Here is a 27,156-nt window from a genome sequence, read left to right as displayed (position 1 = left end):
TGGTTGGATATCGGTATAATTTATTTTGTATACAGCAATAAAAAAGGTTTTTTTTTTTGTTTGTTTTTCAGACTTTATCAACGAGGTGCTTTACATAATTCAACATGGGATGACAGGAATTGCCTGTTGGCATTTAAAACAAGTCCACCTGCTTTCAAGGTTTGAGAAAAGCAATTAAAAAACGACAGCTAAGCTATGTAGGCAAAGTTCATATTGACAACAGTTGACCAATCATCTGGTTTACAAAACATTAACTTGGTAATGTTAAAAAAAAACTCCCTGTGCCAAACGGCAGGACACATGAAACGTGGCGTTGAGCTCTTGATAATCAAGAGATGTCCCCACAAAACACAGTCTGTAACGTATTGGAACAGTCTCTGCATTCTGTTCTATCTGTAATGGAAATAAATTTCTGAAGCAAACCAACATCACAATGAAAAACTGACTTTTTCATTTTTTAAAAACTCAATGTATTAAATGTAGTCCTTCTCTGAAAGGTTTTCAACATTTTTACATGTTCTTTCAAGCTCACGTGTTCAAATGAACCATTTGCTCTTTTTGACTGCAGTCTTCGTGTTTGATGTTCCCATCAGTTTCTTTTTGTACTGGTTGACCAGTGTGTCAAAGCGGACATCCTCTCTGTTCTGGAACTTTCTTTTTGCAGGTTTGCCATTCTGGGGACTTACCTTGAAATAATTACAACAGAATAAAAATGGGTTAAACTGGTGGAAGAACCAAAAAGTATTCACCTAATACTACTCATCACTGCAAGATTTTTTCCTCAGAAAAAGAAATCATGCAACACTAAGGCAGGGGGGTCTCCAAGAGCTACCTTCCTGCAGACTTCAGTTCCAACCCGTGCTAAAACACACTCATCTGAAATGATCAAGTAGCTCTGATCACCTATATTAGCTGGTTCAACTGTGTTTGATTGGGCTGGAAGCTGAAATCTGCTGGACAGTAGCTTTCCATGAGCAGGGTGGGAGCCCCCTGCTGTAGAGTGATCATAATTCAGATTTGCCATCACAGGAATACATTTTTATTACAATTTTAATTTTCAAATATATTAATATGAATATATATAAATGTAATAAATCTATATTTATTATTATAAAATATATATTAGAAAAACTTAATTTTATTAATAATAATAATTATTATTATTATTATAATATTTCAACTTAGTATATCGTTTATATAATATTCTATTTATATAATCTCTTTGGCTTACCTGTTTCCTGTTCATGTTGGATTTCTCAGTGAAAGTAGACATCTTTCTCTCTTTCCTGCTGGGCCCTTTGCTCTGTTTCTTGGGTTGTACCATGGGTTGTTTCCCTTTATCGCGTTTCCTGAGGAATAGTGCAGGGGTCATTGTATGTTATAGTTTTTTATTAATGAATTAATGGTGCACGTTTCACTTGTGCAGTACCTGATTTTTGGGCCTCTGTGTGAAGGCATGTGCAGAACCTTGGCCCGTTTTTTGCCATCCTTCAGTTCTACATGCTCCACCTCTGGTTTGGTAATAAAGCCACTGTACTGGCTTCCTTGGTCCTTCTGTTTAACAACATTAGCTGTATTTTCTTTCCTCAAGGGTCCTTTCTTCTCTGAATGCTGCTGTGGTGGCTGCTCTCCTTTTTGGCTACTGGTTTTTTTAAGTTGCTTCTATGGAAAAAGACATCAAGGACATTTTATTTTGACAATTTAATTTAAGCGATTTAATTTTGACATTTCCAAAACATTACATTGACAGGGAGCTGAGATGCAGCTGAGCCTCACCTTGCTGTTTTCCAAACGAATGGCTTTAAGTTTCAGCTTCCTTTCATCCTCCAGAGAGAACTCCACTATGGGTCTCTGACGGGAACAACACAGGAAATGACACCATCAAACATTAATACTTCACCACTGGTCTTTCACAATCTTCAGCTATTGCTCAATGCTGAATCTTTTTCTAATTTATATTAAGTGAAACAGCCACGACTCTTGGGAATAGAACGATTCATCTTGTTTTTGAGAAGTTAAATTCAATAAAGACCAAAACACATTCCATTGAGTGTCAAATAAATGAGTGTTTATAGGATGTGTGGAAAGATTGACAGACACACATGTGGCGTGATTTGTTCTAAAGTGCGTTCCTTTGACCTTTTCTGTAAAACACTGAAATGCCACTGCTGTAAAGCTGGCACTAAAGCCTTTAATAAAAGGCCCTCAAAGTGTGTTTTCCACACCAGCATGCTAAAGCTAATATCTTCTAATACCATTCCCTAATGCAATGGCACTGAACATACTTCTAGGAATTAAAACAGTCGCCTCGGTGGTCTAGTTGTCTTTCTAGGAATAATTCAACTTTATAGAACAACAAACAGGTTATCAAATATCCCTTTTTTACCAATGCTCTAAGCAAACAGAGAGAATAAGTTTTCAAATAAGGCCTCATTTTGGAATTTAAACAACAACTAATTTAAGGTGGTCTACCTTTTGGGGTTCAAAGATGTCTGGGTTGTTGTTGAGGTGACGTAGGGTTTGTAGAGCATGTTCATGCTCTTTAAACTCCACAAAGCCATATCCTAGAGACTTGCCGATCACCTGACCACGAATAGGCTTCTTGTCATACATCACACGACACTGTAGGTACATATATACAGCGAAAGAGACAATCAGGAACAGTAAGGTCTTTGCACAGTAAGTCTGAAATTTTCGCATGATGAAAAATAAATACGACCTCACATTGTGTCAATCATGTTTACACAGTGCCTCCGAAACTTTCGTCCGACATAAAAAAAAATTCGGATCAGGTTTGATTTTCTGCATTTTGGAATCCGTATGCATCGCATGCATTTTGATATGAAAGGATGGTGAATACGGAAAAACGCATGCAAAAATTTCGGACTTTTGTATGCAAAGACCTTAAGTCTTGTTATATATGACAAGTATACCATAATTAGTTTATGCTATCAAAAGCACTGTTGTAAGTTATGCAGTTAAAGGTGATGTAGGCATTTTCGGTCATTTAGGTAACACAGGGTTTCTGCAGGTTTTATGAGTGGAAAGACTCTAAGATCTTTGTATGATTAAAGTAAAGAAAGTTTAAGGAATAAATTGAATGGAACACAGTAAGTCAGTAGCCTATGGTCTTTAAACTGGTAAATGTTTTGTAATAGCAAAGCTTCAAGGTTTGAAAATACAACTTGGGTATAGATCTCTATTTAAGAATTTTATTTCACCAGAAACAGCTAACATATGGAAATAACTTTCTGTACCTTCTATTCATACTAGGGATGTCCAGATCCGATCACGTGATCGGAAATCGGGCCCGATCGCGTGGTTTCAGACTCGATCGGAATCGGACGTTACCTCCCGATCAGGACTCGGATATATATATATATATTCTCATTAATTTTGAACACATCTTTTGTTATGCGGTGGCACAGAGTTAGACCCTTTTGACTCTACACAGAAACAGCAATGCGTGCGGCATTACATCACTTTGTTTTCAAGAGCTGGTGTGAATAAATATAGATTCAAACTCAAAGAGACGTGATAGTTTGCACATGACCTGATATTTCATTCGGACCCAGGATACAGCGAGATGAACATCACAGAGCGCTAAACTCTCATGCAGTGTGTGTTTCATTCATACTCGAAGCCGGAGCACGCTCTCGCGCTGATATCAAGATATTCCTAATATGGACAAAAGCGTCCAGCTATGCTGTGGTGCTCACAGGAAAACAGAAACTTATGCAAACATGAAGACATTAATATACGATCACGACAATAAATTGTTCTTCAAGTCATCTCCAGCAGGCGATAAATAAAGTATGAACAATGCAGTGCTGATTGACATAGTATTTATTACAGTATAGAAACTATTCTGCATTATTATGTGATAAACAGTGTTTGTAGTATATAAACAAATCATTATTATTTGTTATTGTCCAGCATTTATAGATTTCTAAGCCAATTAAAAGCTAGAAATTAGAGAAAAAATAAAGTTGCCTATACTACCAGTCAGAAGTTTTTGAACAGTAAGCTTGTTAAGGTTTTTTTTTGTTTGTTTTTAAGAAGTCCCTTCTATTCACCAAGCCTGCATTTATTTGATCCAAATTACAGCAAAACAGTAAGATTTTGAAATAGTTTTACTAGCCTATTTAAAATAGCTGTTTTATATTTGAATATATTTCAAAATGTAATTTATTGAAGATCCTGGATCTGTTTTTTCGCTCTTCTTTATTCTTTTTTTATGTATTATAGAAGTATCGGATCGGGACTCGGTATCGGCAGATACTCAAAATCAAATGACTCGGACTCGAGGACAAAAAAACCTGATCGGGACATCCCTAATTCATACTGTTTTCCAGTGAAATAAATTCTTACAAGATATATACTTGAAAAGCAAAATGACAAATCAAGTCTAAAAGTCTTGTTTTTGAGAAACTGATCAAAATTTTTAATTATGCTTAAATACATTTTTATTTTATGAATTACATTTTTATAATTTTGATTAAAACAAAAACAACAAAAAAACTGCCAATTAGCTCAAAGAATCTACTTTTCAGACACCATTGACCAATCTGTTATTGTTTTAAGCATAAACTCACTTAATGTTGTTCAATTTCTCAGAAAACAACACTTCATATGATTAAATCACATTTCAAGTAAATGTACCTTGATTTAAGGATGTTTAGATTTTTTTTTGGAAAAAGAACATACTGAGGGAGTTTTTTTTTTTTTTTGCAGTGCATGAAACATTCAATGCTTTGACTTTACAGGTGTATTTTATTTATTTACAATTAAGAAGATTTCTAAGAAAAACAGACGAAATGATAAATTATATTATACATGTTTTTAACGTATATCTTTTTCCATCATGCAAAATGACTGATAGGCAGAGAAAGGGTTTCTTGAAGAACTGTTCCTGTCAGCTAAATGACCAATTAATAAAACTACTGTAGAGCGTGACACCTCCTGATCATCCCCAAATAACATAGTCCTGCCCTCTAGTGTTGTGAGAATCCTACTTTATATAATTTATTTTTAAATCAACACTGTTTTAAATTTTGGTTTTCTATTAGTTGGTTACAGCATTTGGAAGAGAAGAGCACTACTTTCTGCAGATTAAGTGTGTGTTTAGTGTGTTACCTCAGTAATGCGGACCCCTTTACCACTGACAGCAGAGAGGCACAGCTTCTGAAGTTTCTGTTGATCGACACTCTTAGGCAGGTTATGAACACACAGCCGTGTTTTAGACACATAAATACTAATGTCCTTTAACTTTGCCCTCTTCAGCTCCTCAAACTGACAACACAAACAAACAACATGTTAAACTTTGCCCTCCTTTACACCTGGCATCATAATAAAGCACTTGACATTTTTTTTTTTTACTAAGCTAATATAAAACACACTAATTTACAAAATTACTTTTGAACCAAAATTTAGTAATTAGTTAAGTAATCCACATAAATACAATTAAAGAAATTAAAGTAGTGTGTGTGGATATGTATATATATATATATATATATATATAATACTGGTCAATCAAATCCATGAGCTAATAAATAAAGGATGCCCATCACCCTCTCCATACTCACTCTTGTCCTCTTGGCCATATCAGCTTCTGAAACTCCCTCTGCAGCCTTGGATCCAGGACGAATCACTGGAAAAGTTCAAGAGGTAACAAGTTCATCTAGGTGCACATGTACGCTTCATTGCTATTGGCTAACTCAATGTAAGCTCTGTTACTGCCCAGCTGACTTGGCAGTGTTTTGTGACTGGCTTTACTCACAGCCCTCTCTGGCGAGGTAAAGGTTCCTGGAGCCTGTGTGAGTTTTCACTTTCTTGTCCTTAAATTTGGCGGCATCTTCTCTGTTCACGGCAGGCAAAATGTTCAGTCTCCTGCCATCAACTCTAATGCCACCAAACTGAAATGCATGTACATGTCAGCACAATAATCCTGTGTTTACTGGTATAATTCTTTCTAGAGTTGCAGGACAGTGGACTTACCTCTTTTTCATCTTGAGCAGCAGCAGCGATGCATTTCTCTGCCGCTTCTTTACTTTTGAACTGAGCAAAAGCACAACCTAAACAGACAGTCATGAAAAAAGAGAGAAATTACTTTGAAGAAAGAACTCTGATTGCATAAAGGCCTGGATTTAGCTGACTGAAACTACCTTTTGAACATCCTGTGTCTGCGTTCATCACCACACGGACGTATTTTAGCTCACCAAACTGCAACAACACTTCTTCCAAACCCTCTTCGTCTGTGTCAAAGGCCAGATTTCTGATAACATTAACCCAAAATGACAATAAAAACATGAACTCCTTTTTAAAACAACTGCTTATAGACAGGGCTGCTGCTTAGTGACAGGTAAAATGTTTGACTAACTGTAAAACAAAGACAAGTGCCTTATTTATTTATTTATATGATTCTCACCTGATGAAGATGGTTCTTCCCTCATTCACATCTGTAGGAAGAGGGTCTCTCTTCTTCTTTGGAGGAGCTGAGAAGAGAGATTTATAGAGAGTCATTTACAGACATTAAAAAAATTGCATAAAATTTGCATATTTGCAAAACCTTTAAATTTAAGTGAGAACAAAATGTGTACAAACTAATTCTAAATATAAATGAAAACTATAATACATACAAGTTATAATACATTCAAACATACTAAAACAACACGATAAGGTTTATCATTCTTACTAAAATAACATTGATATAAATAAAAGTATAATACAATTACTTTTTCCCTCAGTGTCGTCATCATCATCATCATCGTCCTCAGATTCACTGGCATCACTGTCTGTCTGCTGAGATTCAGAGTCCCCTTCCTCTTCACTACTATCAGCTTCATCATCATCCTCAGATGCCTCTTCTTCTTCTGACTCGGAGTCGTCCTTTTCTTCCTGTTTTGTGGGCCTTAACACAAGACAGACCTTATGTTAAATTCAAGGAAATCAAATTCACACACATCATCAGATCTGTTGCACTTCCTGTACTTACTTTTTCTCGGCCTCTTTTTCATTCCCATCAGCACCTGCACCTTTAGAATTCAAATTCACTTTCTCTTCCTTGACAGATCCTACAAGATATCCAGATACACATCACAACAAAACCTAGAGTGTAGATGCACTTTCAAAGCTTTTTACAAGAACATCCACATAAATGAATGCTGCTGATGGAGTTCAGATGAAAATCCACATTACCAGCCGCTCCAGCTGACTGGGTGGCGAGATACTTGTCTTTTGCAATGGCCCAGTCCACAGCCACCTGTCTGTCTGTGAGAAGGAAATAAAACACATTTTATGATGGTAAAAAAGTGAAACTAGAAGTTTCAATTAAATTACAATTAAAAAAATCTGTTTTCTATTTGAATACGTTTTAAAACGTAATTGATTTCTGTGATGGCAGAGCTGAACTTTCAGCAGTCTTCAGTGTTAAGGGAAGACTCACCTTTGATCTCCTTCAGGTTCATCGCAGCCAGAGCTTTTCCAGCTTCTGCCATGTTCTTAAACTGCACAAATGCAAAACCTCGCTTCTTCCCATCTGCACAAACATGTTGCCATGAAAATAAGGTGGACGGCCGTATGAAATATCATCATGTAAAAAAAGGACTTAAGAGATGCTTATAAACAGTCCGATGCATTTGTTGGTCAAACATTTACCTGGTTTTAAGGGAATCTTGGCCTCAATCACTGTTCCAAACTTGGAGAAGATCTGTCTCAAATCGTCTTCTTCACACTGCACATAAACCAAATCAGTGCATGAGCCAGTATCACACGATGTCAACAGTCAAAACTACACATTTGTCCTTTATACAACAACAGTATTAACTTGACTTGCCTTAAAACTGAGATTTCTGATGATCAGTCGAGCTTTCAGTTTGATCTTCTTTACGCCTGTACTCTTTGGAGGACTTTTGCTTTCTGTTGGTTCCTCAGGTTTCTTTGTATCTTCTGAATCTGCATGAACAGTTCAGACTCATTTCTTGCAGACCACAAAAGAGTGAATAATCCATGAATAAAAAATACAAGTAAGCCTAACCTTCTTCTGTTTTCACTTTCTTCTTCTTTTTCTTATTATCTGGCTTCTTCTTGGCCACAGTTACAAATATCTTCTCGCTTTCATACACTTTGACTTCTTTAATGGCCCGCTGAGCATCCTCTTCCATTGAGAATGTAACATATCCAAAGCCACGACATTTTTCGGTCTCTGCGAACAGCACACATTAATGTTTCTTTCAAACCTAGAGACTGCAGGAAATGCAGACCTATACATGTAATTTTACAAAGTTACATTCTTAATTTTTTTTTTTTTTTGAGTTGAAAAATAGTTGATGTACCCTAACATACAAAAGTTAGCATTAACTTGATCCAAAAAGACAAAGGCATTTATAATGTTCAGAAATATTTATATTTCAAATAAACCCTGTTCATTGAACTTACTATTTATCAAAGAATAGAAAAAAATATATCAAGGTTTACATAAAAATGCTAAATTTGTGTTAGCTATTCACAATGTTAGGTGTTAAGCATGGTTAAGTCTAAACTGACTCACTTTATATTTTCATTGATTTAGATAGATTTTATTGATTATATATGTTATTATTATTATTATTTATACATATGTTAATGCTTTGGCAACACTGGGTTACACAGTCATGTTAATAAAGCTTAACTGAACTTAAAAGAGTGAGTGAGTGAGTGAGTGAGAGTGAGAGAGAGAGAGAGAGAGAGAGAGAGAGAGAAAGAGAGAGAGAGAAGTCATTTTATAACGTAATGGTTTAAATGGTTAACTCTTACCTCTGTCCCTGACAACAAAGCAATTCTTCAGCGGTCCTATTTCTGAGAACACCTCTGTCAGCTGTTCGTTGGTGGCTGTTGCAGGTAATCTCCTGACAAATAGTGTGACTGCAGGCATTTTCAACACGAGCTCACCTGTTCTTCACTGCCAGCAAACGTCTCTAAAACAGCACTATTGGTAACAGACTATGGCAGATATTGTTATATACAAGTCGCGATAACATTAAGGATCTTGTCATATGAAAGCCTGTAAACAGTGAAGTAGTAATAAGACACGTTTTCTCGCGTGTTTCTGCTCCACAGGAAGTTGTCATGCTGGAGATTCTCTGTTTGTGTTTGTTTGCGCGCTGAGGAACACCACTGACACCTGCTGGTCTGGAGAAGTATGTCTTTTTTGAGTCCAGCCCAAACAGGACACACAATCACAATAAAGTAGTCCAAACGACTCGCATGCTTGTGCTGTAACTATTTATCACCCTACATCATAGTAGCCAACATCCCTAATACTTTTCTTTTTTTTTATTCTATTCATATAGTAAAAAAAAAAAAAAAAAAAAGTTGCAGGGGTGTTGGCTACTAGGATGTAGGGTGATAAATAGTATAAGGTTATTGCACATATTTTGATTGCACAAAGGGAGAACATTTAACTGTTCATTATAGTGCCTATAACCTATACACTGCCTTTCAAAAGTCCGTTTTTTTAAAGAAAGTTCTTATGCTCATCAAGGCTGCATTTATAATTTTGTGAAATAGCCTATTATTGCAATTTAACATAACCATTTTATACTTTAAAATATAATTTATTCCTGTGAAGCAAAGCTGAATTTTCAGCATCAGTCTTCAGTGTCGAATGTTCTTCAGAAATCAATTTAATACGCTGATTTTATTATCAGTGCTGGAAACAGTTGTGCTGGCTATTATTTTTGGGACCTGTGATATTTTTTCTTTTTTCCTTTTTTTTTTTTTTACTTTTAGAATACTTTTATTCAGCAAGGATTAAGAAGTTAAATGGATAAAAAGTGATATTGTTAGAAATTATTTCTATTTTGAATAAAAAAAATTATTTTCCATTTATTTTATTTTATTTATGGAACACAGGTTCAGCATATAAATCAGCATATTAGAATGATTTCTGAAGGATCATGTGACACTGAAGACTAGAGTAATGATGCTGAAAATTCATTGCTGCGTCACAGAAACAAGTTCTATTTTAAAGAATAATAAGCTTTTATCGTCAAATCTTTGCCAATAGTATGTATTTCAATGTCTTTCTACTCTTGGTCACTAGAGGGCGACACCATCCACTCAATTTTATAATATCTTATTGGCATGATTTTGCACGTTGTAGAATGCAACAAAAAGTCAAAAGGAAAAAAAGTAATCAGTAATGATAAATAATAAATAATTATAATAATAATTTAAAATATAAAATGTAATTTAAATCTTAATATATAAATGTAAATATCATTTTTGTAAATGTTTAAATAACTTATTCTATTTCCATTAAGCTTTGCTCAATGACAGTATGGCACAGGCTAAAATGTAAGTATGCTCTGAAGTAGAAATCTTGGAATTGTCTGCAAGATTAGTACGCATTGGTTAATTGTTTCAGACATGACCAAGTCAAAATGTTTAACTAAACACAAATACACTGTTATTTAGCTCAAAATGAAAGTGATGATTTTCAGATATCTTGATTTTGCTCTTGATGGTATACCTGATCATCAGACAGACATCATGCTTTGTCCTCTGGTTCTCCTTTGTCACCCTTTCCTGTAATCCCGTCTGTGTGTCTTAAGTGTCTTAGCCCAAAGTGTAAGTTAATCTACCTCTGAAGGACAGTTACCAAGATGTGAGTATAGTGTGTGACAGAGAGCTCACCAGCAGAGCAAACGTTCATGTGTCGCAGGAATTAAAGAGAGTGAGAGAGACCGAGAGACAACAGTGGGATAGCAGAGACTGGTGCCCAGCAGAAATGATCTTACATCACCCTGTATGATGAGTGTGTTTCTGTTTTCTTTGCTTTAGCACTTTGGACACATCCTTCTGTAAGTATCAGCACAATTTTCTTATCATACAGTTTGCATATAGACAGTGTGCATTATTTATTTGGAATCTAAAAGGCCACAAATGACACAGTGGTAATGCTGTGGATTGGGTTATTGTATTTCATCTGTTTAAATCAAGATACTCTCCTACATGTGGGGGCGTCCACTTAATGTTTGTAGTTCATACTGATATCATATGCTTTTTAGGCTGTGATGAGAAAGACCAAATCAAGTCATAATGGTCCAGGTGCAGTTGGTGTTTAGAGAAGACTGAGGGTGAACTGTCACAAAATGTTTTTACAGTATAACCAGAATAACATGTTGCGAAAATATACTGAAAATGACAGGTTTTCTTTAATTAGCCTTAAAACATTACTGTAACGTTTTGGTGTAATGCAAACAAAATCAGATAAAACTGCAATGTTGGCAAAACAGGTTTAGGTTTTAAAAAACCTACAATTGGATAGAAACCTTTTGAACGTGTACATGCAAAAAAAAAAATTAATATATCATATTCATTTGATAGTGAGGTACATTTATGATCACAGCAGGATACTGTCATGCTCCTGGTGTTGACGCAGATTCTGTAAATGGGTCATACATTTCTCTCTCTCTGGTGGTGCTTTAAAATAAGGTTGTAGGAGGGGAAGTTATGAAAGATATTTTTCTTGCGCTGATTTGAATGACAGGACGCCGCATTGCAGAGCCAAACACAACAGCACTAAACACAGATGAAAAACACAAAGAACACACACTGATGTGGAACATATCTATCTATCTATCTATCTATCTATCTATCTATCTATCTATCTATCTTCTGAATGTAGACTAAAGCAGTGTTACCGAATGACCTTGTCAGAGGTCAGCAAAGTGGGACAGTGGACAGTGGGATATTGTAGGAACCCACGCTGGCAGTGTGTTGAGTGGGAGAGTTCAGACTCATGTGATGAGGGACTGATGAATACAAATGATTTCTTTTCACTGACTGAATCAACCCACCACAGCAGAGCATTTTTGTTGCCAATGTTGTTAGACAGAAAATGCTTACTAAGCTGCCCTAGTTACTTTATCTGTACTTTATGTATGGAAAATGGGTAGATGAGGGCCTATATAATGCTAATGTAATATATAATAGTGACTTTCTAAAACTGAAATTTATTTTACAATTAGAAATATGGATAGTTACAAAAAGGTTTTATAGTACCTTATTTAATAATCATAATGATTGGATTTTTGTTATGCATTCTAATAGTTCTTTATAGTAAAATGAATTAAATTGTCATAGTGTTTGATTGACAACTTATTGTTTGTATTGAATGTGGGTCACGGGTGCAATGACTTACAATACTGGTGATATGAGCATCAGTGCTGTCTCTCTAATGACAGCTGTGCTGTAATGCTCTGGGGCTGAAGAACAATCATGTCTACAGTATTGCATAATGAACACATCTGAGGGACACATGTGCGTCAGATAGTTGTTTATGACTACAATGAAATGTAGATTATTTATACACTGTTTTAAATTAAGACACAAAAATGGTGATAGCATCTTGACTGATGTACACTATTATGAGCCTCATAAGATACAGTGTGTGTGTGTGTGTGTGTGTGTGTGTGTGTGTGTGTGTGTGTGTGTGTGTGTGTATAATCATCACAAATCATTACAAAGAGGGGATACGCAGCTGCCAAACCATTTATACCAAAAAAAACCTATGATACACAGAAAATAAGCCATTAATTCACTCCCATAGTCTCATAATACCTTGATGATTGTTCATTATTGAGTGGCCGTTTCCTGGGACACAGACCATATGGAGGGTCTCAGTGGGGGTGTAAGGGAGGGTGGGTGGATGTTTACACAAGGGTCTTATGGGTCATCCAACATAAATCTGCATAATGCTATTAGCATCAACAACTCACAACTTGCTATAATGACTAATGAGAAATCACTGTGGATGATAGGAAAGAATCTCGTCCTAAACCGAATGACCCGCATTCCCAGAAGCCGCATGCTTGATCCTTTAAATGGGCGGTGTCAGCAAGATCAAAACAAGATGGAAAAGTGAAGGTTTTTGTGAGTATATAGAAACATCAAATTGTTATTGAACAACGTCAAAGACATATCATATTTGAGAATAATCACTATGTTCTATCCATTTATGTTTCCTGCACCGCTTGAATTTTCAGGGCCGTAGAAAAATAAATCTAATTCTAAAGTTGTGAATGTGAGTTTGCTGCCTCTGTTATATTTATATATATATATATATATATATATATATATATATATATATATATATATATGTATATATATATATATATATATATATATATGTGTGTATATATATATATATATATATATATATATATATATATATATATATATATATATATATAAACACAATTTCAAGAAAAGTCTTTCTGTTGAGGTGTAATGGGCTCACATAAAAACAAAATATAACCACTATAGTTTGATTCACAAACAATTCATATGAGCTGGTTCTTTTTAGTGAATCAAAAACATACAGTGTAACCAGTGTAGAGTGATTCCAAAACTAATGATTCTCCATGAGCTGGTTTTTAAAGTCAATCAAAAGCAGAATCAGTAACAATGTTCTCTGATTCCCAAACGAATGACTGGCTCTTTTGGTGAATCAAAAACAAACAGTGTACCCAGTGTCTGATTTTGGAACAAATTATTCTTTTGAGCTTGTTTTATTAAGTAAATCAAAAACACAGTGCAACCCGTGTAGTCTGTTTACTGTTTTTTCATGAGCGTTTTTTTTTTTAGGCAATCGAAAGCACAAATCAGCAAAAATGTACTCTCATTCCTAAACGAGTGACTCTTATGAGGTGGTTCTTTTAGTGATTCAAAAACATACAGTGCAACCTGTATAGTCTGATTCCTGAATGAATGACACTTTGTGAGCCGGTTTTTTATTAAATAAAAAGCATATACACCAGCAACAGTCTAAACTGAATTATTATTATTATTATTATTATTTCTTCGTAATTAAATGCATTTAAAATCTTACAAATTTAGAATAAAAAAATAAAGTTCATAGTAATAACTAATTGTGGAGGTCTATGTGTGTTAGAGCTCTAATGTAAGTTACATGTTATATAAATTATAATTATAAATGTTATAAGTTATAGCCTATAGACGGTTTCAACGGCAACAACATAAACAAACGTTACTGTGCATGCGCGCTTTTGTGGACCTAAGTTAACTTCCGGTAGACTTCCAAATAGAATCAATCATAGATATATGGAATCAATAACAACAGCCAAGTCCCTCTAGAGTAGATATTTTTTGATAACAAACAAAATATGTTTGCTGCGTGGATCAGGCGGACTTAATGAAAATGCAAAATCATTCTTTTCCAGCAGTAGATGTTTTAAAGCATAGACATAAAGCGCGAGAAATAGAGGTTTCCCCAGTAACAGCTGTAAACAAAGCAGAGCTCGTATGCTCACACGCTGCTTTATCAGACATATAACATGCAAGTCTTCCTTCAGAAATACAGCGATATAAAAACACCTGTGCCTCGTTTTGACATTTAAACATATAAATGTAAGGAATTATTATTATTAAATGTGCAGTACATAACGTTACTCATGTTTATTCAACGAAGCCTTTTTGAAAATCGATCAGTTTTAAAATTGTGGCGAGTCTCCAAAAATAAATAAATGTATGGGAAACACATCCCGCAACACAACCACCTGAGCCCAACTTCAGTCTACTCATCACCTTGACTTTAACTGCGTTTGTAGAAGGCACCGCAGCCAGACCGATATACACAATACCGACCGAAAGTTAACTTAGGTCCAGGCGCGTGCGCCCGATGAAACCGTCTATAAAGAGAACAGTTTCATTCCATTTGTTTCTGTTGTGCTGTGTGTGCTATGCACTATGCAGTTTTCAGATTTATGTTTTGATTGTCAACACAGATGGGACTTAACTCTGTAAGGCTGCTATTTCAGATTGCCTGATGACGTGGACCATTCATATTTCATCCTCATCCCTGCACTAACCAGTCAGACATATTCTTTCCTTGCCTACAGACCTTTCTTTGCGTCAGCACTCATTCTCACAAACCCCCCAATTACCCTGCTGTAACCCCATCTGTGGCCGTATCCTCCACAACCCAATAGCATTAATCATTCCATGAGGCCGATTCCTTTGTGGGTCAGCTTCAGATGCCAGTGCAAAGCCCTACAGCCCACATGGACCCAATTCAGGGCCATTTTCGTCTGTAGTGAATGATTGTGAATCACTGGCTTGGTTGTGTCTCTGTGGCTGAAGCCATTTATCCAGAGCTGTAGCAGTGTGCTTGGGTTCAAAATCAGCTTGTAGGAGCTTGATAGAAACCAAAGCCATCTCTTATAGCTAATCGTTATGAATTAAGCAGCAGATTGGGGCTGTTATCATATTACAAGGCCATAATCATGGGATTAAATTATAAACCTGATGAATTGTGGGCATGTCAGGCTGGATCGTGACTTGAAGTTTAAATCAAAATCAGTCTGATTCACCCCTATTATAAAGTTTTTGAGGAAATTGAATCAGACAGCTTTGGAGAGGGACAGTTTAATATGGTCCAAGTCTTTCAGTCTCATTGGGTTGGAAAGGTTTTGTCTGTTTATGATGATGTCTGGAGCATCAAAAAAATTAAAATAAAATTCAGAGTGTAAACTGATCGTCTGTGGAAAAGATTTAGACTGGCTTAAAGTAGACAGAATGTTTGTTTACGGTGGTTTAATGCAATCCAGAATAAGCCCTGTTCCCGATCCCCAATCAATAGTGTTTGTTTTTGCACTTGGTTATGTAAAGGGACATTCAGACGGCATTAAATTGCCAACCCTCAAAGAAAATGAATAACTTCTGCTTTCTACAGTATGTTGCTGAACATTGCTGCCAGTGTGACGTTTTAGCTTTATTTGACATGTTTAGCCATTGAAAAGACTTTTATTCAGCAAGGATGCATAAAAGCATCAACATTGACGGTATAGATGTTTACACTGTCACTATTTATAAAATATTTTATAATAATATTAAAAAATAAATAATGTTCTTCTTGAACTCAATTTATCAAAGAATCTTTAAACTAAATTAGCAGTTTCCACAAAAATATTAAACAGCACAACTGTTTTAACTGTTATAATAATAAAAAAACTATTTCTTGAGCACATTTACCATATTTAAATGATTTCTGAAGGATGATGTGACACTGAAGACTGGTTGATAAAATTATCGATAAAATAAATGCAATCATAAGAGACTTAAGAGAGCACTAAAATGACTTTATTCTACCTTTTTACTGCCTTTTATTGCCACACATGACTTGTGTTTCTGTCCGTGTTTAGTCAAGTGGCATTGGATAGCTGTTGAACTTGTGAGTCTAGGCCAGAAACTTACTTCCACCATTGAAAGCCTTAGACAGTGGGCACTTTCTCAGCCAAAAACAACTCCAGACCCAGTGCTGTCAGCCTCATTCTCTGGCGGGACAAAGCAGCACTCACTCTGTGTATACAGCGTATACCATAGCGTTATGAAATACTAAATGCCTGTGCTTTTTTTCCTCCATAAAATGACTCTCAGGAGTTTTGTGACGTTGACATACCTTTGACTCTGCTTTTGCACACAACAGAGAGGAGTGAGTCATGTTGACATTACCTTAAGATAAGGTCGGGTGAAGGTGGATTTAGTATCGTAAAGAGAAATATTTGAGAGACAGTTCATTATAATTGCATGCAAGTGCACGTTTATTTATATTTATATACCTTGATATATCATTGCTAAATTTAGCAATTCGGACTGAAAATTCTTATTTATTAATAAATAATTACATTTATTTTCAGTGGAGTGTATAATTAGTATACCATGTGCTTTAAAAAACACTACTACAAAAAAAAAAACAAGTATTTCTATTGAGTTTTCAAGGAGGTAAAAACAACAACGCAACCAGTGTAGTTCTGTTTAAGAACAAACGACTCATGAGCTGGTTCTTTTTAGTAATTCAAAAACACTAAAGCACAACCAGTGTAGTCTGATTCAGAAACGAAGGATTCTTCATGAGCTGGTTCTTCTAAGTCAATCAGAAGCATAAATCGGCAACAATGTAGTCTAATTACTAAATGAATGACTATGAGCTGATTCTTTAACTGAATCAAAAACATTCAGTTTGATCAAAGTCTGACACTCTGAGCCTGTAATCTTTACAAGTTAATGACTACATTCTACTTAATGCATGGCCATTAACTCATAAATTATTATCCTGAGTGCCTTGGTCAATAGGGATTGGCTGCAGACATGCACTTTCATTCTCAGACACCTGTGCATGTGACGTCACTCGCAATCAACACAAATTTGTGTGGCACAAATCGGAGATAAGATACTGTGGTAGTTAAACATATAAATAATAATAATAATAATAATAATAATTGCACCGTAATGTACAGGTCCTTCAAGTCATCTGTAGGAGAAAAAAACAACATCAGCAAATCCATGGCCACAGAACATACTGAAAGGTATTTTGAATCGTAAAACAACTAGAAAGAGTTTTGTAATTGGTTTAGCAGAAAGAGCAGGACTGGAGCTACAGGCAGCAAATTTGTTGTTCTCCAATCCCAAGATCACATTTCACATTTCACATGTGTGTGTTCTCTGCATTATCGAACCAGTCTTACTTTTATGTACAGTATGCACGCATATATGCACTTCGTTTTTATGCAGTACATTCCTTGGTGGAGTGCAAACACAGATGATTAAGAAGGGTCCTCGCTTGAATAGATACACAGACTTGAATAGACTCCACTCTCCACCCACATACATGTCGGGATACCAGAGCCACTCCACCCAGACATCTTTACATATTGTATCGTGCTAAGTTTCAGCAGTCATGCAACGTACAATAAGATCAGACGACGGAGGATTGGTGGCATGCAGGCAGGTAATGGTAATTTATTTATTTATTTAGTTATACAATGAAAGTCAATGGGGTCAAATTCATTATATAAACAAAATAGCTGTGTGTGTGTGTGTGTGTGTGTGTGTGTGTGTGTGTGTGTGTGTGTGTGTGTGTGCTCTTGTTTTTGTGACATATCAGGACACAACTCATAATGACATGGGTATGACACAGGTATTACAAGGAGAGGGTGACTTATGAGGACATAAAACATGTCCCCATTTTTCAAAACGCTTATAAACCATACAGAATGAGTTTTTTTTTTTTTTTTGAGAAAGTAAAAATGCACATAGTTTCCTGTGAAGGTTAGGGTTAGGTGTAGGGTTGGTGTAGGGCCTTAGAATATGCAGTTTGTACAGTATAAAAACCATTACGCCTATGGGATCTCCCCACTTTTCACAAAAACAAACGTGTGTGTGGTGCGCATATGGTGAGTAAATGATGAGTAATTTCATTTTAGAATGAACAAATTATTCATGCATAATAAAAATATTTGGCTTCATAATCATTCAAAATATAATTGCTTGGTCTCCCTCTGAAACACCATTTGTTTTCCGTTGCCATCAACCATGTAATTTACTTAAACATGTTAAACAAGCAGGTTTTGTTGTTGTTGTTGTTTGTTTATTTGTTTGCTTTTAGCAAACTCGTATTCTGGCAAAAATCACTCCACTTTCACCATCCCACAAATACCTGATGAGTAAAATAAGGTACCGCCCTACATTGTGTCACATTACAGATGGTGTTGCATGCTACAATTTATGTTTGCTTTAAAAAAAAAAAAAAAAAATCTGTCACTATACAGTATAAAGGATGCAAATGAAAAATGTCCTCTCATATACTTGAGACAATATAGCTTCATGAAAATTACATGTAACACTGATTCAACACTGAACATTCATGGGTTCTTTACAAATATTCTAATTGGATTACTCTAACATCCAATAACTAAAATATCCCTTCTTTAATCCATGATTGCTCACATAAGAAAGATCATCTGGTTGTGCTGACGAGTCTGTGAGTTGTTCTGCTCTCTCAGTGGGTGCTCTAGGTTAAGATGAGCTTTTTATTTGGCAGATTCCATTTCTGACTGTCTGAATAAAATAAATAATAATAATAATTCATAGGCACTCAAAGCGCTTACATAGTCTGGGGGTATCTCCTCATCCACCACCAGTGTGCAGCATCCACCTGGATGATGCGACGGCAGCCATAGTGCACCAGAACGCCCACCACACACCAGCTTACTGGTGGAGACGAGACAGAGTGATGAAGCCAATCAGCAGATATGGGGATTGTTAGGAGGCCATGATGGTCAGAGGCCAATGGGCGAATTTAGCCAGGATGCCAAGGTTACACCTCTACTCTTTTCGAAAGACATCCTGGGATTTTTACTGACCACAGAGAGTCAGGACCTCGGTTTAACGTCTCATCCGAAGGACGGTGCTTGTTGACAGTATAGTGTCCCCATCACTACACTGGGGCGCTAGGACCCACACAGATCACAGGGTGAGCACCCCCTAATGGCCTCACTAGCACCTCTTCCAGCAGCAACCTAGTTTTCTCAGGAGGTCTCCCATCCAGGTACTGACCAGGCTCAGCCCTGCTTAGCTTCAGTGGGAAACCGGTCTTGGGCTCCAGGGTGATATGGCTATTATATGATAAATAATTTAGAGACAAACCAGATTGCTTGTGTGTAGATGACCTTCACTCTACATAGATGATGTGATATAAATTTGATTGTCATAAATCTTCCTGTCTGAGAAAGTTAGCTTTGCCTCGCGTAATGATGAATCCTCACAGCGCTGTACAGTCTTGTGAAAAAGACATCTTTGTTTGGAAGTAATAACACATCTCTTTTCTACTTTTCTATGAGGAGGGCGGGGATGAATATTTTTTGGAACAGGACATTGAGACTGATGTCATATACCATGCTGAGTGCCAAGAGTGATTCATACAGAATGATCTAGTCACCTCACAAACCACTGAAATCATGGGAAAAAAGACATTTCTGTCATTAACTCATGTTGTTCCAGACCCGTACAATCAAAAAATCAAAAGGTGAATTTTTTTTTGCATTTTTTGATCACTTTGTTCCATAGAAAGGAGGTGAATACCCAATAATAGCATCAAAAAGTGGACCATACATTCTGTGCATGCATTATATTATAAGTCTTCTGAAGTGATATGATACCTTTGTGTGAGAAGCAGACCAAAATAAGGCCATTATTAACTGATAATTGTCTCCATTGAGCTACAACTGATTGATATTATATTCATATTTATCTATCTATCTATCTATCTATCTATCTATCTATCTATCTATCTTTTGAATGTAGACTAAGGCAGTGTTACCGAATGACCTTCTCATAGGTCTGCAAAATGGGACAGTGGACAGTGAGATATTGTATGAACCCACGCTGGCAGTGTGTTGAGTGGGAGAGTTCTGTCTATATTTTATAATAAACAGACACTTATTAAAAATGTCTGTTTCTTCTGCCAAATGTTTTAGCCAACTAGAGCACTGTTTGTGCAGATTGCTCCAGTCTTTTTATAGTGTTTAAGACATCAAATATTGTTTGAATAATATTATGAACCCATAATGAGAGATCTGTCCTCTGTTAAATCTAAGAGTTATTAACAAAATTAGGAATGACATTTTAAGGACTCCTTAGCTGGCTGTCATCATGACTCATATCTATTTAGCTGTGTATTTTGATCGTGACATCATCTGTTTTCATGTTACTGTAGCATAACGTGGATATCCCGTTCAAATGTGCTTCTAATTTTCCAAATGTAATCCATTTGGAAGTAATAGTCTCTAATTCACATATTCTATCCGAGGTCTAGAGGAAAGCGAATTGCTTCATTAAGAACCTGTTGCATGCAGGTTTGCTGTTTTCATTAGCATGTCAACGTAATATTTTGAGGTGGTGTGTCACAGCTCTAAGCAACTGGCACACTTGCCTCTGTTGACCTTTTAGTAGTGTGTCATGGTTATTTTTATGTGGTTTTCACTCCATGCACACTCATAAGGCTGCAGTTGTATCATGGCCAAATAAAAAGCTATGTAATTATATATAAAATATGTGGTTTTCACTCCATGCACACTCATAAGGCTGCAGTTGTATCATGGCCAAATAAAAAGCTATGTAATTATACATAAAATATACAACAGAGCGCAATTTATTAATTAAATAAACAGTATGCATTTAAGTATGTATACTTATATACATACATACATGATCATATGTTCATCAAAGGGTACATAACATACACAGTTTCACCTAATCTCGTGTTAATCTTGAATACCTATAGAGTAGTACTGCATCCTTCATATATCCAAAAAGTCTTTAGTTTTATCATATTTATAAAAGAAATATACAGCTTTCCGATTCTTTCCATAAAAAGCCGAGCTCCTGGAGGCGTGCCATGGGCGGAGCTATAATACTGATGTTTCGTGTTGTTTCCATTAACATATATTCACTTATGTGCTGATTTCCAACAAAATACAGAAATCTTATGCAATTGTACTTACATGAATGGGGTCTTTTATCACAGGGACGGCTCCATGTTTTAATAGCAAATGATGTGCAAATCCAGCGTCGACTTCGGCCTTGTTTATAAAACATCCGTCACTCAAATGACCAGAACACACAAATGCACTTGATACACTCCGTTGCTGCCCCGGAAAAACAAACTGCATCCACTGTTCATGTAACGCTGGGTTCTTGGGAAAGCTGAACAAGGTAATCTTTCCCTCACATCCAAAAACACACTTATTTGTAGGCATTCTCAAACAAATCTTATGCAGCGCTTGCGACGATTTTGAACTCTCCTCTGGTCAATGTGTGCGCGGGCACGCTTTTCCGGAAGAAATGCTCATATAAGGAGTTCCGCTTTCATCTACGTCATTAGATTCATGATGGAAAAAAACAAACGAAACTTGTACCAACCCGGAAGTAAGATTTTCGGCAAAGATATTCTCAGTCATCCTTCTAAATAATTTTTTTTCAACTTTGGCCATGTTTAGCATGAGAATCCATCTCTTTAACACTGTGAACAACTCTGAATACATGAGACACCGTTGTACCCCCCCCCCCACCCACCCCCTTTATTACAAAAACACAGCTTCTTACTTAATAGTCATGTGGATTATTATGATGTTTTTATCATCACATTTATTGGACTCTCATTCTGACGGCACCCATTCACTGCAGAGGATCCACTGGTGAAAAAATGATGTAATGATAAATTTCACCAAATCTGTTTCAGTGAAGAAACTTATCTACAGTACATCTTGGATGACCTGATGGTGAGTAAAATTTGGGCAAATGCTCAGTTTTAGGTGAACTGTTTCTTTAAGGAAAGACATTCTTAGTTGTAAACTTTGCTAGCAAACAGTATGTCAAATTATATGTCACTGGAATACCTTTTTTTTCTCTGTCAAACAAAAAGCTGAACATCTGAAACAAATGGTGTGTCCCAGTATTCCCTATGGATGAACTGATGTCATGGTGTGTGTGTGTTGAGCACGGTTATGTGTGTAATCTTGTGCAGTTGGATGAACAGCAGTTTGTTTGTTTGTGTGTGTCTAACTTTAGTGTACTTCTGTGCTGCATGCTGCACAATGCTTCCTATTCTCTCCCAAGATAGAGGACAGTCTAATGGTAGACTTGTTCTCTCCTTCTCCCTTTTGTCTCTCAATTCTTGGTTAAATGGCCCTTTGTGTCCAGTTGAGATCACATGTCACAATATTTGAACAGCTGCAGTGTGTGTTAGTGGGTGTGATGTGGAGATTGTGTACAGTAGAACACTGCATGTACAACTTTACAGATGTATAAGTTTAGCCCAACATATCTTATGTCTTTGTTTTTTTTTCTTTTTATGTTTTATGTAAGACTGATAGGCTTATGTTTCCTGAGTGTATACATGATGTTAGCATACTTTTATAATCAAGTAATCATTTCTATGCCTGCAATTATTTCTTCATGCTTAATTTGCCTGTTGAGCATTTGATGAATAAACTTTGACTTGAGTAATGGAATGTACAGTTACTGTATATTCTGACCAGTAAGGGGCCATTTACACGGAAAATGTTTTTGTATTTCACTGTGCTTCTTTTGACATACAGCCAAGTATGGTGACCCATACTCCAAATTTGTGCTCTGCATTTAACCCATCCAAAGTGCACACACACACACTGTGAACACACAACCAGAGCAGTGGGTAGCCATTCATGCTGCGGCGCCCGGGCAGCAGTTGGGGGCTCGGTGCCTTGCTCAAGGGCACCTCAGTCGTGGTACTGAAGGTGAAGAGAGCGCTGTACATTCACTCCCCCCACCTACAATTCCCACTAGCCCGAGACTCCAACTTTTTATTTTTAGTTTTTTGCATTTTTAGAAGTTGAACTTGCATCACTTGCATTGCTGAAATGGCATCACTTAAAATTATGAAAAGCAACATAAAAGTAGACTATACACCTCTATGTTCTGATCTCTGTTCGCACTATTTTTGAAAGTCTTTTGGAAACATTTGATAGATTGAGAAAATGATCAATATTTAAATCATAATTTCAGTATGCTCTTCACACAAGGTAATATAACTTAATGTTATATTCAATCAAATATTGCACATATGGTTGAATCATTTAATTTTTTTATTTTATTTTTATTATTATTTATTTTTTTATCCTAGACCTCCTCCTGCCTAAAAATTGTATTCCATGAAAGAAAGATGAAAAATTCTCAATGCATGATAAAAAGCTTTATGCAGTTTCTTATTTGTCCACACTTTTAAGGTTTTATTTTTCTTTTCTTTGTTTCTTTTTTTTCTGTTGACTCATTTGTCTTGGAGGCTTGAGATCATTTTTTAAACAGAACATATTTAAATTGTTACATCAGTCTACTGAGAGCAGGCAAAGAGGGCTCACCCAAATGTTGCAATGCAGTCCGGTTCTATTCATCAGAACTTAGAAGCTTAGAATTAGTAAAAATAAGCAAAATGGCTATGCAAAATATTGTGTTATATTATTAACCCTGTCATTTGTTTACAAGAAATGAGTGTTTGCAATCTAGCTGTAACTTTCATATAGAATACTTCACTTGACCATAAACTGTGATTAAGGTTCATTTTGTAACATTTGATGGCTGAGTGGCAGTTAAAATACCACTTGTGTTGAAATGGAGTGACAGCGATTGACAGTGTACTATTTATGTAAGAGTGAGTCAACGGGAATGCTGGCTACTGGGAGGGTGGATAAGAGGGTGAGAGTCTCTCAACTCATTCAGCAGTGAATTGAAGTGCATTGTGAATGCTGTGAATGATCAAATAAAGAACACATTCCCAAGAGGGACATTATTTAAGAAATGCAATTTGCATCCGAATACAGGCAAATATGTTTTTGTGCTTGCATAGGCATGACATAAATCATCAATTCGGTTGGCCACACAAAGTAAAGATCCATCCAATTATAGCATGTTTTCTGACAGAGCATAGTTAAAGTGACTGTGCTTTGCAGCACATTTTGCATCAAAATAAAACGATATGTTTTCTAAGTGAACCATTTGAGATCCAGTGCTATGTTGTGTATGTACATTTGAAGGTGTCTAGTAAAAATAAATTAAATATATAATTTAAAGATAAAATACTGTATTGTAATTTGCATTATATTTAATTACTCAAAAACCTGCTACTCAAAATCTGATAGTTCCATGAACTATTATAGCATTTAGTTGGTTGGTAGACTCTCTGTTTAGAAACAAATTTACAGATTGATGACTTGATTGACTGTAAGCCCTTGTGAGCCCAGATCTTAGCAGGACAGTTCTGTCAATCTGACATTGATCTGCAACCATGATCCAAACGGCTTTAAATCAGTTCCTGTCCTCGCAGTCTTTCTAGACTGACACACCCTGATCAATATTTACCAGTCCTGCATGTGGTCTGAATGAAATGGCTCATTTGTTGTTACAGTTAACATAACAGAAGGACTCTGAGACTTTCAGTTTCAGTGTCACTATTAATACTCTCTGACTCTGACTTTGATGTAGGGCAGTCACTTATAAGTAATGACATTTGACCCATGCACAGCCCCTGGGAACCTGGAAATCTCCTCTAGATTACTTTAGGAACTGCTCTGTCCTAGAAAAATGTGGTTAAATGAGCTATCAAGTTATCAGCTTGAGGGCATTATAATGTCTGAGTAGAGAGAGTATTATTTCTTTGGCTGACCCAAAAACATTTGCAATGATGTTCGGTTTCAAGGAACTCAGGGGAAGTGTGTAGGAAGACATATCCATATATGGCAGATATATATCCTCAGACTGTAATGCTGATCTGTTCGAAAAAGTCTGTACTGTTACATTGAAACTGATTAGGAGATCTTTGTGCAGGTACGATTTTGACAAGACAAGACACTATACAGGCAAAAAATTATAATAATATTTGTTTTATCATGCACTGGTCAATTTTTGGCTTTTCATAATGTGTTGTTTCAGACTAGTGGGGAAAACATTCAAAATACACTTTTAAATGTTTATTATTTATTTATTTTTTGAATTTCTATCTGTTTGTGTCTGTAGATGTCAATTACAATATATCTTTAAAGTTAGTCTTCTCAACAAAAAAAAAAAATTATCATGCACTAGGCCAGAAATCTTCTTCAAACTATACAATTTTATTCCTATCTATATTCTGAAGGTTTTTATAGAGGGCTACATTCATATATAATTTGCCTTAATGGTTAATTTCTGATTAATGGTGTGATGAAAAAAAGATATCCAAAATCCCCCCCCTATAAAACCCCATAACTGTAATGTCAGTCAAATTAATAAAAAAAATGGAACCTGGCTTTATCCAATGAATCAGATTTCAGCTCTGAAAATGTATTAGTGCATATTTAATTAGATAATGTCACATTTGCCTATTTAGACAAAAATGAAGAAAAAGCTTGACTTATTGGCTTGATCAACTCCCACATTTCCTGCAGTTACCTTCCGAACCCAAGTTTGGGAAACCCTACATTAGATACAAAATATTAAACAAAATTACGCTAGAGCTTTCCCAGAACAAACACTTTTTTTGAGCAATAATTTTTTATTATTTTAACCAGTCAATCTTGCGATTTTTTGTATATTTAAGGAGTCGGTTCCTCTCAAGTTCTCACAAGTGACACTGCAGAATAACCACCGGAGTAGCTCATCATATTAACATATGAACATGTTACATAAAGTTTGCAAGGTAAAATGCATCCAAGACTTATTGTCTTCATTTTGAACAATATATCTCTTACTTTATATTCTGAAACCTAACAAAGGTCATTTTGTGAATTGTTTTCCAGTTTGTGCTATATATTTCTTTAAACTTATGCTATTAGTCTATATGCAATGATAATACACTAAGTGTATTATATACAGTATGATGTTGGTAGATATTCTCATTGTCTCTCTGAAGTGCACTGTTCTGAGGCCTGACAGGTCCAGGGTTCTGCTCTGTTAGTTTGATATATGTATCTAGCCCCACACACCGCTCAATAAACTCGGAAATGGGAGCCATGATGATAAGTGCGGTGACTTAAACATGCACCATCATGAGTCACGGACAGTTAAACACAATGCAGCCTTGAGTGTGAGAAAAGGCAGAGAAAGGCACTAAGACACACACACACACACACAGATGTACTGCTTACTTCAAGAAGGACAAAAAGTATACATTGCAGTCTGAGTATGCGCTAAATTGGGGCAAGTGCAAGGTCATCTTGACGGTGACCTTTTGAAGCAGGAGATTTAGTCTAATGAGGAGTGATGCATGGTGTGGAGGACAGAGAGAGAACAAAGAACTTAAGCAGGTTCATTCCAACCTATTGTGTTTTCTCAATGCGAGAGATCTTCTTGTGGTTACTGTTACAATTGCTCATTCTTGGAGAAAGAAAACAAATATGTGTTTAATGTGTGCAGGATTTATAGATTTGCATGGATGACATTGATGGATGTCTATTTTTTTATTCATTATCAAATGTCTTTGTTTAAAAAGTGACTTTATTTGTGTTAATGATTATTATAAATGATATCCAGTGTAATCTGAGTAATCTAATCTAACATATTTCTGATGATCCTTCAAAATAGTTACTCTTATCTGCTCAAGAAACTGTTCAGAAAAATTGTTATTATTATTGTTAAAAAAAACAAGTGTTTATTTTAGGTGGATTTGACCGAATTAAATCGTTTTCCACCATTTTGAATCACATTTTACCTAATCTCTTTTGCGATTTCCTTAAATAGTTGCATATATTTAAGGGAAAAAGTCCAATGTGTTTTATGAAGAGTGAAATGTAAAGGTATGTTGGAATG

At 35.9% G+C, this 27,156-nt stretch overlaps 2 protein-coding genes across 4 annotated transcripts in view; one reads left to right on the top strand and one right to left on the bottom strand.

Annotated features, from left to right (window-relative positions):
* Window positions 1-446: 446 nt before the first annotated feature.
* Window positions 447-9,135, bottom strand: LOC132156294 (RNA-binding protein 28-like). Its single transcript, XM_059565236.1, has 19 exons — window positions 8,794-9,135; window positions 8,036-8,203; window positions 7,835-7,953; window positions 7,657-7,732; window positions 7,445-7,537; window positions 7,198-7,269; window positions 6,995-7,073; window positions 6,735-6,910; window positions 6,428-6,494; window positions 6,165-6,274; window positions 5,998-6,074; window positions 5,780-5,915; window positions 5,586-5,650; window positions 5,137-5,292; window positions 2,473-2,622; window positions 1,777-1,851; window positions 1,430-1,662; window positions 1,232-1,349; window positions 447-686 (listed from the first exon to the last, which is right to left on the bottom strand). Exons 1-19 carry the CDS (start codon window positions 8,909-8,911, stop codon window positions 537-539), a joined length of 2,238 nt encoding a protein of 745 aa, XP_059421219.1. The 5' UTR covers window positions 8,912-9,135; the 3' UTR covers window positions 447-536.
* A 1,605-nt stretch (window positions 9,136-10,740) lies between these two features.
* The window catches only part of LOC132156292 (protein-methionine sulfoxide oxidase mical3a), a 107,176-nt gene continuing 90,760 nt past the window's right edge, over window positions 10,741-27,156 (top strand). The window contains exon 1 of one of the 3 annotated variants that reach the window (XM_059565234.1): window positions 10,741-10,841. The gene's annotated coding sequence lies outside the window, so the exon portion shown is untranslated. The remainder of the gene's footprint in view (window positions 10,842-27,156) is intronic. The other 2 variants (XM_059565232.1, XM_059565235.1) reach the window with 2 other exon arrangements.

This window comes from Carassius carassius, chromosome 13, assembly GCF_963082965.1.
Source record: "Carassius carassius chromosome 13, fCarCar2.1, whole genome shotgun sequence".
Taxonomy (NCBI): domain Eukaryota; kingdom Metazoa; phylum Chordata; class Actinopteri; order Cypriniformes; family Cyprinidae; genus Carassius; species Carassius carassius.
Note: the sequence above shows the minus strand (reverse complement) of the source record. Positions and strands in the feature narration are given on the sequence as shown.

Coding starts and splice junctions, on each gene's coding strand:
- LOC132156294 (XM_059565236.1), bottom strand. CDS start 8,911: ATGCCTGCAGTCACACTATTTGTCAGGAGATTACCTGCAACAGCCACC. Junction 7,538..7,656: donor CAAGATTCCCTTAAAACCAG/GTAAATGTTTGA, acceptor ATGTTTGTGCAG/ATGGGAAGAAGCGAGGTTTT. Junction 7,074..7,197: donor CCAGTCAGCTGGAGCGGCTG/GTAATGTGGATT, acceptor GATATCTTGTAG/GATCTGTCAAGGAAGAGAAA.